Consider the following 21333-nt stretch of genomic DNA (forward strand, 5'->3'; position numbering starts at 1 on the left):
CCCGTCCTTCCAAGATTCGTAGACTTCTATTCAGTCTTTTTGTGTGTGTGTATAATCTGCTAACAAACATATGAATAGTGATGAAAACATAAATGTTTGAGGCTCACCTTGCTTCTTCCTCATGGTCCTCTCTGATTAAACCGTTTAGTTCTGGGGAACTTGTACAGCCAGGTTCCTGGAGGCCTAAACATCATCCTCTTGCAGTTTATAGAAGTTCCTCACCTTACCTACTTCCTCATGTTGGTTATAGTGTCTCAAACTGAGGATGTTCTAGTAAGTGTTGATTACAGTTGGTGGTGTCAACAGCCATTTAAATTTACCTGTTTGGCCAAAGACAACAGAGACCAGTGAGTGTTCCTGCTCGGCATCAACGGCCTAAAAAACCCTGCATCACATCACCAGTATGGCTTTCCACCATGAAAAAGAAATTCACAAACTTAAGATCTTCCTTTCTCCATCTGAGTCTGAACAAATGTGATCCTCCATGCATTCATCTCCAGCAGTTAAGATTAATGTAATGCACTTTTTGCAGATCTTCCCAAAAAATCCAGTTCATTATACAAGTTACTTCAACATATTATAAGGCCTCAAATGTTATGGCTCCCAGATACAGTTCTGACCTGCTCATGACAACAGCCCTTCCAGATCCCTCACATCATCAAGCACGTGTCTCTTCAAAGTATCAGGTGAGGGGGCATTTGGTCACAATGGTCCTTCTCTCTGGAACAAACAGCTGTAAATGTATAGATCCCATGTGTTCTGCTGAATCACTGTGACCACACCTCAAGGAGAAGGCAGCATGTAACTCAACGAGTGTTTAGGGTTAGATAATATGAACTCACCAGACAGTATAAAACAATGATTTTCCATTTGTGCTCACTCAGATTTAACAGATGTTAAATTAAACCACAGAAAGAATAGTGTTGGACCTGAGATCTGCTGGAACCTCATCATCTTTCAAAAGCAAACTTTATGCGTGTGTGTAATGTGCTGTATGGGTGTAGCTATACATGTTTTTCCACATTGGTTATATAGTTTCTATATTTTGATTCTGAGTTGATCTCTGTATGAAATGTACTTTTAAAAATAAAAGTGATTTATTGATAAGAACGTGTTTACAGTACCACACTGTGACCTAAAGCACAATGTTTCTGATCATCTTCTCTCTCTCTCTCTCTCTCTCTCTCTCTCTCTCTCTCTCTCTATCATGGATGTGTGTGTACAAATTTTGTTGCATGCAGCTGTCAGTGAGTGAAGTGTGTGTGGAGGTACAGATCCCCCCCCTGTACTAACACCACAGGCTTCTGCACTGTGCAATCTGGGTCACTGTCGAGTGCTCTGGACCATTTCAGGGAACTCGGCTGGGAGCTCTGAGAAATATTTTGCAACAGGGTAAGGAAGTTGTGACATGCTTTGTCTCAGCTAGGCTCCTCCTGCCTCACCTGAACAAAACACTGTTTCATCTTGTTTTCACGTGTCCACACACTCACATTCCTGATTGTGTTGCTCATAAACATATATACGTTTTTAAATAGAGACATATACAGTGACTGTCTTTATACTGACTTTGGAAAGACGTGTTGATAAAACAAGACTTTTAAACACAAATCAAACTGAATTCAGTGACGTTTTCCAGCAGTTACAGGTATTTATTGTTGTATAAACTGTCGCGCACATGTTATAAAAGTCGTTTTATTTTTCGCGTTGTGTTGTTTCACCGCTGTCACTTCTTGTTGTCAACTTTTTCCTCCACCTAAACTTCAGTTTGTTTGCAAACAAAGGAGAGCCACGTGGAGAACGCCAAGCACCTGGGTAGTGTAGTTTCTCAATGAGGAAATCATAACAGACGCGTTCTCAGTCAAACTCCGTTACCCACGATGCATCACGGCCGCGGAGCTGAGTCGCAGCAGAGGGCTGGATGTGTTTTTCCTCCTGACAAGTATAAATGGCCTCAGTGTTTACACTTAGATATTAGAGCTCTTGTGTTGCTGTCATCGCCTCAAAGTCAAAATGTCTCCGCCGTGCAACAGCACAATGTGTTTCTCATAACTCGAGTGTTGGTAAAGACACTGGTCAAACTTTTCAGGCGACATTTGATTTTTTTTCTCTCCAGACATTTTGTTGTTGTTTTTTTCCTCCCTCCTTCACTTGTAACTGAAGAAGACGCGTCACGAGGAAACTTCTGCACAAGGTAAAAGCTTTGTTTTCGCAGTAAAGTACGTAGTTCATGTTTGTGGATGTACGGTCCCCTCGTGCTGTTTGAATTTGAGAGGAAAACAGTCCAGTCAGTGTTGTTGAGGGTGAACAGTCAGCACGAGGCCAGTCTCCTTTGTCTGATCAATACAAGTGTTGTTACCTCCTGAATACGTATACTTATATATTATTATAGTATACTTATATATTATTATAGTGAACTTCAATAGTATCATAGTATACTTCAATATCATTATAGTATACTTAACTGTCTATAATTTATACTTAAATGACATATTTTAAAACTATGATGCAATAATTACATTATTATTATCACCAATACGCACATTTAATTTTTCACTTTTCACAACCTAAAGGGTTTTACAGTGTTAGCTAAATAAAACAAGACTTTTTCAATTTCAGTTTAACGTTATTTGTTTTAACTTGTATAACAGCACACACAAAGAAAATTAGACAGTTAAAACATTGAACGACACAGTCTTATCAACACTTGAATAATGCGCTAAAATTACATATTTTTACTGGTGAAGCAGTGATATTATTGTTATTATTATATTTTATATTATTTTATGTCTTTTTAACATGTGCAACAGCTCACATTAAGATATATAATAAAAGGAAACAATATAACATAGTTATTATTACTATTATATGTTGTGTTACGTTGTTGTGTCCATTTCAATTGAAGCTTTAACTATTTACCTATTTTTAACCTGTGTAATAGCACACCATAAGACAGTTAAAACATGACACAATTACAATCAGCTTTACGTCACTCTGCGTTATTTATTGTGTATTGTCGTGTCTTATCCCTCCTCGGTGAATATTACTCACAGAGTAAATCTCTCATGCGTCAGACAACACTGGCTAAACCTGTCCTCTTGTCTAACATGACTTCAGGGAGCTGCTGGGGGCGAATAACGCACGTGAACAGTCTGAGTCTGCAGAGGCTGAGTCACTGTTAAAAATAACCTTAAGAAAAATGACCTTTCAGGAGCAAAGGTCAAACCTGCTGCCAACTTTACCACAGGCAGCGTTGCCATAGATAAGAGATTGTTTTGATCAAATATTTTCAAGAACTGGAGAATAAAACGCATGTCTAGAAACACGAGCGCATTTTTTGTCTGTAATTCATGGAGCATCTTGGTTGGTCACTATAAGAACCTTCTTTCAAATAAACAAATGTAAAATTTGGAAGGAAACTGAACTGAAAGTTATCAGTGGCTTCAACTTGTTTTTCATTATGTAGTGTCTGATAGCTTCCCTGCCCCCATGCTTCATCAAAACAAACCTGACTGACATGTAGGCCAACCCTCCCAACGGTTGCTCAGCCACTCTCCCGCCTTTACCTCCTCACCCATCTTCCATCCCATTGTCATCCGAGGCACAACTGTTCCCCAGCAGTGATGAGCTGGAGGAAGTGTCCCACAGTGTTTGTGTGCAGCTCAGATTTCTTTCCTTGAAATGGGTTTCTTGACATTTTAGCAAAACCCCCACAGGCAGCAGAAAAAAGTTTGTGTATCTCCAACTTCTGTACACAGCTTTGTGGTAATGTTCCATGAGAGCTTTGTTTTCATGCAATGAATGTTTTCAATTAGTTTTACAGTGATCCGATTAGCAGTTATAAATGTGTTTCATGGTTATCCCCTCTGACAGAATTCATTGGTAATCTTTTGAAGTGATATTTTATGGAAGCATGTATTTTCTTCTCTTTGCCCTCAGGTCATCTTAAAGTTGAGAGAAGGTCTACGTTGAAGGTGGCAGCCATGGTGTTGATTCTGGGCAGAAGAATGATCAGGGAGGAGCCAGGGATCAGAGATTCACCAGCTGTCAAACGCAAGGTGCTGTGAAACAAAAGATTTCTATCGCTTTCTATTTAACTCACACATTTTTGCTAATCTTTATACATGTTGTTTCCCCAGGTTTTTGAGGTTGATTCCAAGACTCTTGTCAGCCAGGATGTCTTGGACTTCTGCTCTGGCGCATCCCACTCCGAGGGCATCCTGCAGGTGTTCAATGAGTTTCGCGACTGCCGCCTGTTCACTGATGTGGTCATCAGCGTGCAGGGCCGCGAGTTCCACTGCCATCGCGCTGTGCTCTCCGCATGCTCCTCCTACTTCAGAGCTATGTTCTGCAATGATCACCGCGAGAGCCGCGAGATGCTGGTGGAGATCAATGGCATCCTGGCCGAGGCGATGGACTCCTTCCTCACCTATGTTTATACTGGCCGTGCAAAGATCACCACTGAGAATGTCCAGTTCCTCTTCGAGACCTCCAGCCTCTTCCAGATCACCACACTGCGCGATGCCTGTGCAAAGTTCCTGGAAGACCAGTTGGACCCGTGCAACTGCCTGGGCATCCAGCAATTCGCAGATGCTCATGCCCTGAAGCAGTTGGCCAGCCGTTGCCGCAGTTACGCCCTGGCCAACTTCTCAGAAGTAGCTCAGCACGAGGAATTCCTCGACCTGCGCAAAGAGGAGCTGGAAGAGTACATTGCCAGCGATGAGCTGTCCATTGGTAAGGAGGAGGTCGTGTTCGAGGCCGTGATGCGATGGGTGTACCACAGCGTGGAGAACAGGAAGCCCATGCTGAAGGCCCTGCTGCACCATGTGCGCCTGCCGCTTATGCACCCCAACTATTTTGTCCAGACGGTAGAGGGAGATCAGCTTATCCAGAATGCTCCAGAATGCTACCAGCTCCTCCATGAGGCCAGGCGCTACCATGTGCTAGGAAATGAGATGATGTCACCCAGAACTTGTCCACGCAGGTAACTGAAATGTTAAGTAGTTCTGATGAAGGCAGAGGGAAGATCATCTGTTCTAGATGTTAAGGAACACAAATCTTTGTCCTGTGTTGACGTTATGACTTGTTAGTGTGATTAAAAGTGTAGAGCGTATGCTGCTTTGAGGTCACATGAATGATTGCGCATGAACTTTGTGCTCCTTCTGCCACTGTTGTTGTATGTGTAACTGCGAGTGTGTGCGTGTGAGAGAGAGAGAGAGAGAAAGGGAGTGTTTTTGTTCATGTTTTTGAAATGGAAATGATAATGAGGTAGGCAGGGCATGTTCGTACACAGACAGGTTTGATGGACATTTTTGAAAAAAACAAAGTGATTTGACGCAAGATGAAATGTTGAGTCTTGTTATCATGGCAGCATATGCTGATATATCTGGGTTCTGAGCCAGACCTATATATCAGTCAGCCAAGTTTATCAGTTATACATTAGTGTCTGAGAATCTGCTCTCTGATAAGAAGACTTATGTAGAAAAGATGTTTGGTGAAATGGTGAAAATACAATTAACAAAGAAAAGATGCTTTGTGCCTAATGTAGCTGTTAGTTAATCCCCACTACAACTTATGTGTACACAGCACAGAACTGGTCTCTATACACAGAGTGTGGTCTTTTATGTTTTTTTTATTTGAAGAGAGTCCAGTTGGCTGTTACAATGTGATATTTGATAACGAACAAAGGTTGCCACTGACTGAAACGCTATGAATGAGAGACGAAATACACCATCTGGTCGCCTGCTGTGCTATAGCAACAAACGGCCGCACAGCTGCCTTTGTGTGTTGGACCTGCTGCAAGGGTTAAAGTGGAGCCGGTGCCAGTCATCATATATTAAGGATGTGTGCCGTGTATTTCAGGTTTATTGTGTGATCTGTTCAGATCAGCGAGCTTAGTTCCCGCACTGTTGGCTTTGTTTGCCTCGAGGGCCCAAACCTCTCCTGCTCAAAACAGATGCCTGATTCTCTACTTTCTCTGTCCACACCTGTGCTTCAGTGTTCTCATGGGAAGCCTGCAGCATCTAATTAATCACTCGCACACACATCACGTGAGCAAGCAGATAAACCTGAATCGCTCCTGGGCTAGACAGTAAACACATGCATATAAATATATATATATACTGTCAATGGGTGTGAGCTTATATTCACTGTATGTGTGAGAATCTATACATAGAAAAAGAGCTTGTAGTCTCTATGTGGTGTCAGTGTTTTAGGCTGAAGCTGCAGTTGATTACCTGCCTGTAGGAAATGTGGTCATAGTCTAGGCATTTGTCGAGCAGCCAAATAGGAAAGAATTGTAATCATGGAAATGGAGCTCCCAAGTCTGTTTTTTGTCACATCACACAGACCCTTTTAAGATTCAACATTCAAAACTTTATTGTCCAAAAAATGCAGGCTTTAATGAATATGTATCTCTCACTGGTGTATGACACACAAATGAAAACAGTAAGGTACATAAGAAGACACAAAACATTACCTGGAATAAAAATTAAGAATAATGCAGAATACTGTATAGTGACAGGAGTGTTTTTTTCTTGTTCTATTCCTCTGTCCACCCCCATCCCCCTTTCATCTGTACAGGTCGACCGGCTTCTCTGAGGTGATCGTGGTGGTGGGCGGCTGCGAGAGGGTGGGGGGCTTCAACCTGCCATACACTGAATGCTATGATCCAGTCACAGGAGAGTGGAAGTCACTGGCTAAACTTCCTGAGTTTACCAAGTCAGAGTACGCTGTCTGTGCCCTCCGCAACGATATTCTGGTGTCAGGTGAGTTCCACATTTGTCACAAATAAATTCATTAGCACTGTAACATCCAAGGCTTAAAATAAACAAACAGAAACTTAACTTCGAAGTTCAACCCCTATAGTATCCTTTACTATGCACCTACTTCTTCTGTGCTTAGACTGTATGTTCTTTGTTGTTATAAAGTCCAGCTTCTCTAATATTAATTGCTTTATATCCAAAAACAAATTCCACTGAAGGGCCATGGTCAGTGTGTGTCTGTGCTTCACACGCCATTAGATCTCACTGTGGAGTGGCAGGAAAGACCTTGGTGGCTCATTGCCCTGTGTTAACTTTACAGCCATGTTGAGTTTGAGATGAAGGAAAATATGAGAGCAACATCTGGATGCACTCTCCAGGCTCAGCGCTGAGAGCAACCGTCATTGGCTTGCTCAGTCCTTTGCCCTTCCTGTTGGCCAATCATCAAGTTCACCACCTTTTACATCTATTCAGCAGCTTTCTAGGATCCTCTTTGTGCCAAAACCTAACAACCACTTTCAGTTTGAGACTACAGCCAACACACTGTGGTGTAAAATAAAGTCCCAGGGCCTCTTGGCAAAGCTGTGGCATATTTGGAACTTAGCATGTGCATTCGGTGAAAAAAGACCTACACTAAACAAAACATTATTATTATTACATCATTCATTTTGACTAATGAGGTCAGGGTAATGGTGGCTGCCAACTCAAACAATGATTTGAATATGTGCTGTGCACAAGATGCAGTTTTGTCAGGTTGTTGGACTGAGAGCAGGAAGATCACTTTACATTGACTCAAGTTTAAAATGTGCCTGATAGGAATACTCATGCTCAGACAGGCTTCATATGAACTGCATGACACTAGTTGAAGAAAGTTTAAACTTATGTGTGGGGGTGGGGGGACGAGACTATAGAGGACAAAAAATGTTCCTCGCCTCAGTCGAGAGTGTGCAGTGCTTTTTTTGTGCTCTCACTGTGCCAAGTCCTCACATGTGTGCTATCAGGCTGCCTGGAAAAGTCAACATACCCCTCCCTCCACATCTCTCTGTCTCACACTCACAAGGCTCACTAATACTTTATATGTATTATAATCTTCATTGCCCCATTTTCCTTCGTTGTCTGCCCCTGTCTGTATTTATTCCCTTTTTCTCAGCTCAATCCTTATCTTGTTATATCCCCACACATCCGTCCGGCCCTCTCCTCGCAGTGGGAACAGGTGCATGTACCTCACAGATTCTCTGACCTCTAGCACAGCTGCAGTTAGCTGTGGGTATAGAAATCTTCTAAAGCGTTTCTCTCCTCGACAGCGTCTTTGGCCACTGCTGACTTTAAATCCAAAGTACTTCACCGAGCCACTTCGTCTGGCTTAACCACGGAAATGCCTTTGAGTCCAGGAGTTTAGATTACAGTCAGCAGGCTCTCAGTTATGATCTGATCCCAGAAGATGAAATATGTACCAACGTGAAATAACAACAATTTGCATTGACTTTGGCCTCCGGGAGGGCCAAAGTCAATGCAAATTGTTCCTAAAGAACAGTGATTAGCAGCTATGGTCACTCCCACCTGAGAGGGTTTTTTTCTAACAAGCTGTGTACGTCCACAAAAGTCTTTGAAGCTGTACATCTTCCATCAAATAGTTTCCGTCATGCAAATCTCTACAAACAGAAGCCTCAAGGGCAGCAGACTGTCTGGCTCGTTCACTATCCAGCAGATTACTGAGTGCACACGCACACACTTTGTGACAAACTTCCTTCTCTTGTCTTCTCTAGTCTGTGTTCTACTGTGTAATTTAAGATGACTGAGCATTAATTAACTTATATTAACCACCCACACAAACACACACACAAGACAGATGTGGTAGACATGGAGGTGTTTTCTTTAGGATATCTGTCAACTATCTTACAATATGGAATACACTTTTTTTGCACCAGGAGACGAGGTCTAGACACCTTTGTTTACACTGTTAGGTTTTCTTTATGTCTTTCATTGCTCCACAGAACCACCCAAATTTGTGTCTCTGTCACAGCAAAATGGGACTGACTGACATTTTGTGTTGTTTTTAGTTTCAGGTATCTGTATTTCATTAAGAGATATCACCACCATGTGATCAATTTAAGTCCTGGTGTGAAATAACACAGATTGTCACTGACCATTCGGTTCATGTGCTCGATTTGTACCCATGCTACACACATGCTCCACTGTATACTTCTCTAGAGTTTATTGTTGGACAAAAGCATCAGATAACTGCTACCAGTTTTAAGAGCCCTGAGGCAATTGATTCTTAAAAATATTGTTGTCGTGATAACGTTTCTCTTCTTCAGACTTACAGCGTTGTTTCCCAGTTAACCGACATTTTATCTCCTGTCTGCCGTGACTTGTGTTGATTAGTTTTTTTTTCTGCAGTTCAGAGCTAAATCAACAGACAGGTGTGTGCATGGTGATGGCGATGGAGTGTTGGAGGGTTTATTTAGCGAGAGAGGCCAAGGGTGCACATGTCAGGGCTTGTGAAAAAAACATGTCCTGGTCTGTTGTCTTTCTCTGTAACTTCTCAAAGCACTCTCTGTTTGTCCAGAGACATCAGAACAGGTACTCAGTGATAACGTATTAAATGTTATTGTGTTATAGATCTGTTAACTGCCAAAGATCCTGATTATGCTTTAAACGATGGTTATTTTGATGTTAACACACAATCCAAAGCTGGCTGTCCACCAAGAGCAGCTGGGTATAAACTTATTTTTTCTTTTTACTGGACTATATGAAGGTCAATATTAACAACATAAACAATCTCATAGGACAACCGAAAACAGTAAAACCGAATATCAAAATGTTCATAGCACAAAAGGACGATAAAATAAACAAAATACAAAATAGAAAAATAACTTGCCTAATGGGGTATAGCTTAAATCTTAAATACTGACAGTTGTGTGCCATCTCTGTGTTTTTTGGTGTTTTTAGGTGGTCGTATCAACAGCAGGGATGTGTGGATGTACAACTCGCAGCTCAACCTCTGGATCAGAGTGGCTTCTCTTAACAAAGGCCGCTGGAGACACAAGATGTGTGTCCTCCTGGGCAAGGTAAGGACTGGAGGGAGTCTCAAGATCTATGCCTCTGCTTTAGGGGGAATGACAGCCCCCCACCATAGAACAGATGCATCTGATGCAGGAACTGATTTATAGTTCAGTGTCAGATTTCACTTGCTGACATCACCCTTGCAACAAAAATAGCTGAGCCATATATTTTCCTGCCCTCTCGCATACCCAAAAGGAGTCATGGTAACATTTTTCATTTACCTCATATAGTTGCGCCTCTGGAAACGGTATGACAAAGTATAAATGTGTACACTCTCGTTTGCAGTGGAATTGACTTTGCTAGATCATAAAATATGTTGTGTTGTAACACTGTAGCACAGTGTTCAGCCATTTAACCTACCGAACATTTCTTCTGCTGTAACTTAAAAATACAAGTTAAAATCCATTTTAGCTCTGTAAAATGTAATAATCTCCCCCATAAACATACAAACATTGTAGATTGATTGTAGACAGGAAAATGTGACACACACTTTCAGAAATATGAAATGGGAGTGTTTCATATTCTCTTCATCACCTGGTATTTACTTATTCCAGGTGAAGTGCAAGGGGGATGTTATTTACACTTTGAGAAAATGATTCTGCTGAACTGGAATTTTCCACGGAATGTTTCTTTCTAGTCATACCTTTCACAATCATATGCATCAACCCATTGTTACACGTACATTCTCTTATCTGCACGCTCAAAGGAATTTCTTTTTAAAAATACCAAAGTCTTTGCACACTGAGTGATGATTGAGATTTGTTTGTGGCCCCAGGGTTTTTTTTTTCTAACCCACTGGTGCCAGCTCATCTGCGTATCATCCTGGATAAATATTTTGTCTTTATTTGCCTGCATTGCAACCGGGTAGGCAAAGGCAGTTACCATGGGGCCCAGAGAACAGCTGATTAAGTCATTTCGCAGCATTGACAATCTTGTGAAATCCCCCTTAAGTTCTTGGATTGTCTATGTACAGGTAGACTGCAGTGACACCACAGTCGCCAACCCCTAACAAGGCTTCATGTTACGAACTTTCTGCCAAAAGCCTCATAATTTTAGAGTTTTTGTTGAAAACTAAAATGTCTTTCATATATCATGTGTTTCTTGAGGTGGTGGGGGGGCAAGGTGGAAATTTGAGTTCAGTTAATGTCTACACGTGACTTGATCACTAATCCTCGATCACTGTTTACGTTTTCGAGCTGTTGCTATTTCCAGTTTGCAGCATAGGGCCAGGTGGACATTCTTGTTCGAGGGCAGTGGGAGTTAAATGGATGTCTGCCAGCACCTCATACTTTACCAAGAAAAGAACGCGCTCACTCCGCTTAACTGTATCGTGCTTCATGTGTCTCTGCTCAATCGCTTAAGCCTGGAGTGGCCATACATAGCAATTATAACTCCTGATAGGTCTGTAAACACAGCGGGTATCCATGCACAGGCAGAATTTAGCATGCGTGTCTGTAAATGTAAACAGTACAAGGCTGCCCATGTCCCAGTGTAATGCTGCACATAGGGAAGAATAACTATAAATAACTATATTCCTAGAAAATGTTTGTTGCCACATGTGTTTTGAAATCTTCCCAAACTAGACAATCAAGTTTGTTTTCATTGCGTAGAATTTACCATCATAATGCAGAACAAATGTTGCCCACTGGTGATACAAAAGCATGTTTACTTCAATAAAAGTTCCCCAAATGTAATCATCTGTTATTAGTGTTGCGTAAAAGAGGAGCAGCCAGTGATTGTCTTGGTTAAAGCAGGCACAGCATAATAGAGATGACACACACCACTCGCAGCCATGTTTAGTCATCATATATACAAGTGATCACACTTGAAATACAGGGATTCATTGGAAAGTATAGGCTTGAATAGTGCTGTATTTTCTTGGTCAGAAAGGGCATGACTCAGGAGGATTTTTTGTCATCTGCAGCAATGGTTCAAACATACTACTTTTTTTATTTTTGGATATATACTTGAGGCCAATCTGCACTGGATCTTCTGTGACTTTCAAGCAACACCCAAAATGCTTTGTTGCCTCACCACCAAAACAACAAACACATGATCAGCGATCAAACTAGACGCTGGTTTTCCACAACAGTGAGGAAATCAGTTGAACATCTGCACTGGGGCTATAAAGTCAGTCATTATCTCCAAAGTGGGTCATGTATCAATGCATGGTGAAAACAAGTCTAATTGACTCAGCTGTTGCCATTCAACTTCACTATAGAGGAAGCCAAGTTGAAACTTCATAATCTTCAATTGGCTGAACTCCCATGCTAAAACAATTTGATGATGAAATAAGATGGTGTAGTAGATGTTTTTGGTCAGTTGTTCCATTAACACATATCGTATTTTTGTATTCAAGTCCAAGGCCTCAAAATTAGTGGCTAAACTGTCATAACAGTCACACAAATCACTAGATCCCTCAATCGAGCGTAGACCTCTGCCAAGGCCCGAGAGTCCCCTCAAAGTAAATCAAGCCGTCACTTAAACATACCTGATTCTTTTATTTGTCAAGATCCATTATTCATCCCCTGGGAAATCAGTGAAAATATCCAAAAATGCCCCATTTCCAATATTAAAAAAAGTTATGGTTTTAATTATGGTTCTGCCCTGTCGTCTGAATCCACTCACATTATATAGTCCTTTCACCAAATATATTCACATACACACACACACATCTTGTTGTTTGTGGAGAATTGCATTCTGTGGTGATGTCAGTTCCCAGGAGATGCTCTTGTAACGACATGTGGTTTCTTCTATTCTTTTGTCCTCACATTTTTCTCTTTGTTTCATCGTTTTCCTTTAGAACCCTGTTGTCCATGGTATTTCTTTTCCTCATGTTTCTTCTTTCCACTGAATGTTTCTTGTTATTGTTTCATTCCAGGTTATATTTTTCGTACTTTATCAAAAAAACCTACAGTAACTCTTTAGGATGTCATGTCATTTTTTCCTCGGAATTCTCCTCCTCCTGACTTGTCGGTCATTTCCTCTTTCACTCTGTAATTTCCTTCTCTTGAAGTGCAACACTGTTTCCACAGCAACATGTGCTGTAAACAAGCCTCTTTAATGGTCATGTATACATGCATACTGCATTGATTGCTTTACTCCTTGTCGTAACCTAAAGTCTAAACCTCCACAGTAGGTATAAGAATATAAGTGAATTAGTAGAAGAACACACACTTCTCTGTGTCCTACGTTCAGTCATGTCCTGCTGAACTGACCTTGTTTCCATAGAGTAAAAGCAAAAATAGGTCACCACTTGTTTTCTTCTCCCTGTTATTGCTGCACATGGTGACGGTTGTTCTCATCTATCGTAATGTTTCACTCTATCTCTCTCTTTCTCTTTGTCTCTTTGTCTCTCTCTCTCCCTGTCCCTCTCTCTTTTGCTCTATTCTCCTTCCCCTGAAGTCACCCGGTCTCTTGTGTTTCTACTTCTCCCTTCTCTGTTAGGATGTTAAGGAATCATTCAACCACGGTCAGTGTTTAAATGTGCTCATAAAATAAGCCATGAATTTGCTTGTTGAGTGTCAGTCTGCAGAGAGTCATGAAACTTATTCGGCTCAGTGTTTATGTGACGGCCACATACCTCGGTTTGATGCAGAGCATGTGCTTCCATCATCGACCTAATGTGAAATGTGCCTATACTGATGTACTTAACACTTTCATGGTGTATTAGAACCACGTGCAGTGTTTTATCGAGTGTTTGTGGAGCGCTGAGGCCAAAAAGAAAACTGATCTAGTGCCCCCCAACCCCCACTCCCTATCACCAGTGTATTCAAACAAGTTAGTGCAGGGAAGCCAGGGTTGAAAACATACCCTCCTTGGTGGAGCGAAATATCTTTGTAAGCATTTCATTCTGGACTCGTTATCTTTATGTCTTATCAGTTTGATAAACACAATCACACACAGTACTGAAATAAAAAGAGATCAGCTGATCCCTCCTCCCATAGTCTTATCCTGTGAATTGCTGGGTAAGATTGCTGTGTTGTTGTCACTGAAAACACATGGAGACACTAACACCACTTTAGAACCACAGTCTAAGATTTTAGGGAAACAGTCAACAAGTGCCTGAAGGTGTTTTCCTCTGTATCACTTTTTCAGTTAAAAAGGCGGTAGTGCTTTCAGTGAGTCCAGGTGTTGAGTGCAAATATCCATGTGCCACTTCTGTCTTTTTGTTCCTCCTTCCTCCTTCCTCCCTCCAACTGTCTCTGTCTTTGTTTCTCTCCCTTTTCTCCACCCCCTCCACCCCTCTCATCTCTCCTCTGCACTTGTTTATGCTTCACATTTTGTAGAAAGACAGGAACAGCCTGAAGGTGAACTGTTGCATAAGACCAACCTGTTGATTAGCAGTGTTATGATTATAACCAGCAATGCTGCCCATTGAGTATCCTTGAAATGTGATCTCCAGTAGGTTATTGACGAAATAGGACTTTGCAATAAATCTCTACCTTTAACTATTTTTATATATATATATATATATTCCTGCCGCTCCAAGAGGGTAGTATGCATAACCACGGGGCACTTATTAAAGTGCATATCTTTAGCCAACACAACTCTCCAGCTTGCAATGCTTTAGATTTGAGAGAGGTTTACACAATGACATTTTATCAAACAAATTTAAAAAAACATACAATATCTAGTTTCAAAACCCTAAATTGTGCACGATAATGGAAATGAACAAATTCATATGAAAAAGTACACATTCAAAACATGATTTTCTACTGAGAGACTCATCGTAGGTGAGAATAATTTATGAACAGCATTGTCAGGGATGAAGTCACCAACAAATTCACACAGAGGTATAACAAGACAAAACTGAGTGTCAGTGTAATGTTGAAGTTCAAGGTATGCAAATACATCAGTGCCTGCAGTGATACAAGGCAGGTGTAGGAGGAAAAAGGACTGGAATAATGGTGGTTGTTGAGAAGAAGTACGTCATCTTTCTACTGCACCTGACAGACTGGTTTTTTAAGTGCTGGCATAGACACTATTGTATTCATGAACTAGTAAGCTTGAATACAAACATCTTTTGTTTATCTAATAATGTGAGTGTTCATCTGCGCATAGAGTCGATGAAAATATTTCTATCACAAGTAAACACAAACACAAAGTGGCCCACATCAGATGTTTCAATCTGGCAATTACAGCCCTTCCTCTAATAGAAGAATGTTTGTGTCTTCGTCCTCAGGTCTATGCCGTGGGAGGCTATGATGGCCAGAGCCGCCTGAGCAGTGTGGAGTGTTATGACTCCTTCTCCAACCGCTGGACAGAGGTGGCACCAATGAAAGAGGCAGTCAGCTCTCCTGCAGTGGCCAGCTGTGCCGGCAAGCTCTTTGTCATTGGAGGAGGGCCCGATGACGAAACTTGCTCAGACAAGGTGGGAAACAGATGTGTGCTGCTGCTCCAACCACACACTTGAAGCACATAGTTATAACAGACAAGGTGCCTTTTGTGTCAGATAACCTGTATTCAGTAATTATACCTTGAAGACACAAGGGATGAGAAAAAAACATCAAAATAGACAAATCACAGGGTTGTCTGAGCAAAATCTCGACGTGTTGGGGACAAGAAAGATTTTTTACGTTTGTGTAATAAAGCTTCCTGAGTTGCCAAGATTAGATTACTAAACTTTTTTTTAGCCTGTTAAAGGAGATTGAGGAGATATGAGCTACAGTACAAAAACAGGAATTGCATCTTTTCCTGTTAAACATCACTGATTGATGAATGACATAGTTTTTCTTAATTCATTATATCCTGGTCATTATCTGCATGCCAATTTTTAAATGTTGCTGTATTACAAGTTTATTTTCGCCTCAGTTGCAGACAGAAAACCATTTACTCATGAGATTACAGTTATCTGCTTTGAAAAGGCAAAATAACATTTTTAAATTGAAAGAAACAGGTAACAGTAATCAAGATTAACATTTTGGAGTTTAGCAATAAGAGGATTGTATAGATTAGATCATTTGTCATGCTAAAATCCGCCACTGTATAATACTGTGTTTAGATAACCCCAGTGATCAGAGCATGACAAAGTTTCTCTTGCTGCATGGATGACTAGATGTGGCCTAAAGAGAATAGAGATTATGGTGGCTCCACTTCCTTTGAGGCTCTTATCTCTGAAGTCTCTTTACAGGGCCAACCAATAACATTGATTCCAAAGATTATTTATTACTGAAGAGAGATCCTAAGCATGTGTTGTTCACATTGGCTGTAGTCAGATAAAATTGTTCCTAAAGAGGCTATTTGAAAGAGAAGTGGTGAGAGAATAATGAATGACCAAAAGTGTCACGGAAATAGTCAGGAAGCATGAGAGGTTCAGTGTGTAAGATTTGGGTGAAAGGGATCTATTGGCAGAAATTTAATATAAAATAATTTTGGTAATTAAAGTGTGTTTCATCTAAATTGTATGAATTGTTGTTTTCTTTACCCTAGAATGGACCCTTTATATTTAAATACTTTATACTTTTTCATTAGTCCAGACCAGACAAACTAAACGCCTTTTGAGTCTTTATGATAACATCAGGCTACCACAGGTTCTCTGTCATATTTAGAAGGGGAAGGTGAGATGAGGGGTGTTCAACTGCAACATGCAATTTCACCACTAGATGTCACTAAATTTTACACACTCAACCTTTAATAACTTGTAGGAAAAAATAGGCATTAATAGATAATTTAAAAGTCAAGCTATTTTTATTTCTTTCCAAAGCTCTATGCTGGGGCCCCTTCTCTTTGCTGTGTACACCACTGGGGTTCAATTATCCACTTGCTGCTTCACAGATGACACATAATTATACCTGTCTTTCAAACTAAATAACCCCCACGGCCTTGAAGACAATCTCTGCTTGTCTCTCAAACATATCTTCTGGATCGTCACCTTCATCTAAACCTCTCCCAGATTGATATGAGTATGTATTAATATTAATTAACAAACTATATGTAACTGTATGTCACAGGTTCAGTGCTATGATCCAGAGGAAAATTCTTGGTTACTACGGGCCAACATCCCCATCGCCAAGCGCTGTATCACGGCAGTGTCCCTCAACAACCTGATCTATGTGTGCGGTGGCCTCACCAAGTCTATATTCTGCTATGACCCCGTAGAGGACTACTGGATTCATGTGGTTCAAACCTTTAACAAACAGGTAATAGATTACATGAAAACACAAAGCACTTAATGAACAAACTGTTAGACCTCACCTACAAGAATCCGGGGGTTTTGTGCACTGCCAGCCTACAACCTTTTATTTCTGTCTCTCCCCCTGCAGGAGAGCTGTGGCATGTCAGTGTGCAATGGTAAGATCTTCATCCTTGGCGGCAGAGGGGAAAGTGGTGAAGCTACAGACACCATCTTGTGTTATGACCCATCGTCAGGCATCATCACCGGAGTGGCCGCCATGCCACGGCCAATCTCCTACCATGGCTGTGTCACCATCCACCGCTACAATGACAAGTATCACAGGACCTGACAATGATTAAACACACCGACACACTTACTCTCACATGAGAGCACAAACTATACAACTTTAATTCTTTGAAATTCACGTTGTTCACGCTTACCCCATGTACAGCACAAATACAGTTTCATACTTTTTCTTACAACGGGCACATTTTATCACCCCTTTAGTTTATGTAATTTTTCACAGCTTCATGTAGCAGTTGTCGATATGGTGCTGTAAAATTTTCATTGTTGTGCACCATACTTATAATAGCCCTTCTGTGAAAATGCTTAGAGGTTGATAATGTTAATGAATTGCCTGGATAAAGTGGAGTTAGATCAAAATGGCAGATTTGTCTCGCATTAGTAGTAACTGCACAAGGTTGGGGAGTAATGGATCATGCAGGATTAAAGAAACCTGATCATGATTTATGTTATCAATGTGATTGCAGATATCCAGGGAAAACATGACTAGTTGTTGAGTTCTCAACAAAACAAATTATGCCAGTATGAATACAAATTTAACCTTGGAGATTACTTATTTACCTTTGGAAAACAGGTAAGAAGTAAGATATTGTAATAAGAATTTATAAACTTACGGTTCACATACTACCCATAGCCAATCAAGTCTTCTGTTTACATCTGACCCTCGATCTGCTGAAGAAGCCCTTCAGGTTTAAAACTCAATTAAAAGCTAAGCTAATGTTAGTTCAGAATGTTTTCTCACAACACTTGTAAACATTCTTAAAAAAAATGAATTCTGCTAGAGGATGGTAATCTTATGATTCATACAGTTAACATTTTGCCAATATAGCCAAACATTTTTACTGTGATACTGGTTACGAGCCGGTAATAAGTTTAACAGTGAACTTCCCAACAATGTGCTTTTATTACTATAAAAAGAAACCTCACCTTGAGATCTGGGTACCTGACGAGCTAAAGCGAACACTGATAGTGCTAATGAACAAAAACAGTGCCTTGTAGTAACAGTTACCAAGAATCCATACAAAGCCCAGAGTGATCTGCCAGCAGAAGCAAAAATTATGAGAGAAAGATGCAGCCAGGTCAAACATCTGACCTTGTGACCACTGCACTCCATGCAGATGTGTAGATTCAGTAGAGCACAGCACTGGTAAAGATTATTAAAAAAAAGTACTGTCCTCAATTTTTATCTCTTTTCCGTGACACTGAAATGGACCTGTTAAAAATGTGGTGAACAGTCAGCCAGCTGCTCATCAGTCGTCATAAATACAAGTTGCTCTTACCCAGGGTTAGGAGAAGAGATAAAGAGTGGAGGCTGTAACATATAAAAAACATATATTGGAACACAGCCACTATTAGCACTGCCCACTTGTTTCCTTTTGTCTCATACCCCTGCACTTATCACTTAGTTTCACATCCTGTGTGTGGTTTTTATTTCCCGACTCCAGCTGTGTCACCATCTCACATTGATATCTACTTTTTAAGCTTTATTTTTTATCATTATTGTTATTACACTCATTCCTGACATTTTTGTTTCTTTATTTTTAACTTATACATAATTTTTACTTTTTTATAATTGGATGCGTGTTGTTTTGTCTGTAACTTAAGTGTGTCTATCGACGTTCGTTGATTGGTGGACTGGGCTTGTGAGGGGTTTTGTAGATGTGAGAAGCCTTTGTAGATCAAACTCAAAGACTGTTTAGAATAAGTGGTGTGTTTGTTACATAGGCTAAATGTAAAGATGGACGACATGACGGCTCCCCAAAAATGAAGCCAAAGCATCTCGATAGCCACCTGATGGGTAGCTGCAGTATAGGTCATATCCTGTCTCCTCTGTTTGGAGTGGATGGGATATGGACCAAACTAAAAAGTCAAAGTGCACATCAAATACATGGACAGGACGGACCCAGACTCTGGCTCAGCATTTGTATTCGGGAAATTTTTGCTTCTTGTCTGGATAGAGGGAGAAAGTGGAGAAGTGTCTTGCATCTTTATGTACAGTCTATGATTTATTATGCATGTATGTATATATGTATGGGTCTGACTTTTATGGTTCAGTCTGGATGTGTTGGACGTTCCAGTGTAAGCATTACAAAGACTTACTTGTGTTAACAGAACTCTGATGCTGGCAACTCTCACCTGTACCGTACATGTAATGATGTAACTCGGGGTAACCATAGAGACCTCCAGGTGTGTATGTGTTGATATGTTTACTGGTCATCTAAGGTGGCGTGTGTAGCAGTGCTATACCTCACGGGGGGAATTCAGAGTTCTGAATGAGAAGGATTGTCAATTGAGTGGCTTATGGTCAGTAAAAGTCACCTTTTTACAAGATTTGGTTTTGATAGAGTAGAGATATTGCTGTGAACATAACTTTATTCTTTTGGTTTCTTTGTTTAACCGGTATTTAAATGTGTATCTTTCTTGGTTACATTATTGTCTAAAACTAAGAGCCCCAATTGTGCACTTTGACAGAATCCTGTTAAATGTAGAATAATATGATAATGATTTCCTTTGTATTGTTTTACTGTATCAGTAAATGTTCTTTGCTTTCATGTGACGTAAGAATCGGGGCCTGTCAGCTCCTCCTGTTGGCCACCACCTGTCATAGCTCTATAAAATAACAAAACAACAAAGTTAGCTGCAAGAAAATAATGCCATGGGTGAGTAAGAGTTTAAACTTTATGGTGACAGGTCAGGGATTTGCTTCCGTCTGTCAGTCACACTGACAAAATACGGGGGTGTGGGGGACTTCAGCCTAAACCATCCCTCAGGCATTTTTTGAGAAGGTCATCAACTGTAGCACACGCTCAAAGTAAACATCCCCAGGCCCTCACATCCTCCTCCGAAGAGTGACATCCTGAGGGTTACGCAGGAGACCAACAAGAGGAGGCTAAGGGCTGAGGAAGTGGTAACGCAAAAGAGATGGAGTTTGTGAGAGAGAAAGAGAGAGAGAGAGAGTTTAAGTGTATGTGCGTCTGTGATTTCACCGAGTATTTGATGCAGAACGTGACACTGTCCTTTAATGTTGATTAGTTACTGTGTTGAGACTTTCATAAACTGTTTATGCTTTTGGATAAGATTGTGTTAATGTTTCTTGATTTATGTGGTGAATTCTGGGTCTGTGTGTTGCCATGATATTTTAAGTCCCACACACTAACGGCATGCCTTACGTGAAACTCTGAAGAGCAGAGTTTTAAAAGCGATAGATGCAGATTTAAGACAAAATGGATTTGATGAAATCCCAAAGATGACTTTGTTGAAAAATGTGCGACCATGCCAGTTGGTGGCGTTAACCTGTTAACTGCATAATGCTGCCCTATGTGCCTTATAATTAAAACAAATGTGGGGAATTCAATCAGATAATTTTGGTATAAACTTTTACTATCACGTTTTCCTCAGACGCTCTTTGTCTAACTGTGGGAAAGCTTTGATTTTTATATTCTGCAGTATGTTAAAATGTAATGTTTGAGTTGTGTAAGAGAAACATCAATAAAGTTTTTCTGTCTTCACCAACATTCATTTCCTGTCTCATTTGTAAAAATGGTTTAAAATATGTATTACTATATATAAATCATATATGTTTATATATATATATATGTATTAGGTTAGCAGAATGTAGATGCTAGAAAGTTTTTAATTACTTCTGCCAGTGTGGTTATGTTTCCACCCCTGTCCTCTTGGTTCATTTGTTTGTTAGCACACAAAAACAACAACACAGATTGCCACAAAACTTGGTGGAAGGATGTGGTGTAGGTCAGGGAAGAACCCATTACATTATGGTGTGGATCTGGATCAGGGGGCAGATCCAGGAATTTTTTTTGACTCTCTTGAACATTCGGACGTGTTTGAGGCTTCCTATTGGCTCTCCATCTCAAAATCAAAAATGATAAAACATTCGGGACACAAGATTTTGCAATTGCCCCACCTACTCCATTTACATGTGGCACGCTAATTTTGACATCTTGGCCCTTGCTGGAGTGACAAGTGATGCTTTTTGAGCCAAACCCCTAACTCTAACCCTAGTGAAGCCAAAAACAGCCCACTGATGGAAATGGTAAGGCTTAAAATCACAAGTTGTACAAGTGACGC

At 40.6% G+C, this 21333-nt stretch overlaps 1 protein-coding gene across 1 annotated transcript; it reads left to right on the forward strand.

Moving 5' to 3' along the window:
* Positions 1-1886: 1886 nt before the first annotated feature.
* On the forward strand, positions 1887-20759 carry klhl24a (kelch-like family member 24a). Its single transcript, XM_020111868.2, has 8 exons — positions 1887-2191; positions 3937-4055; positions 4137-4981; positions 6580-6764; positions 9711-9829; positions 15010-15198; positions 16778-16966; positions 17090-20759. Exons 2-8 carry the CDS (start codon positions 3981-3983, stop codon positions 17288-17290), a joined length of 1803 nt encoding a protein of 600 aa, XP_019967427.1. The 5' UTR covers positions 1887-2191; positions 3937-3980; the 3' UTR covers positions 17291-20759.
* The last annotated feature ends 574 nt before the right edge of the window (positions 20760-21333 follow it).

Source organism: Paralichthys olivaceus, chromosome 16 (assembly GCF_024713975.1).
Source record: "Paralichthys olivaceus isolate ysfri-2021 chromosome 16, ASM2471397v2, whole genome shotgun sequence".
NCBI classification, from domain to species: Eukaryota; Metazoa; Chordata; class Actinopteri; order Pleuronectiformes; family Paralichthyidae; genus Paralichthys; species Paralichthys olivaceus.

Coding starts and splice junctions, on each gene's coding strand:
- klhl24a (XM_020111868.2), top strand. CDS start 3,981: ATGGTGTTGATTCTGGGCAGAAGAATGATCAGGGAGGAGCCAGGGATC. Junction 4,982..6,579: donor CCCAGAACTTGTCCACGCAG/GTAACTGAAATG, acceptor TCATCTGTACAG/GTCGACCGGCTTCTCTGAGG. Junction 16,967..17,089: donor TTCAAACCTTTAACAAACAG/GTAATAGATTAC, acceptor CTCCCCCTGCAG/GAGAGCTGTGGCATGTCAGT.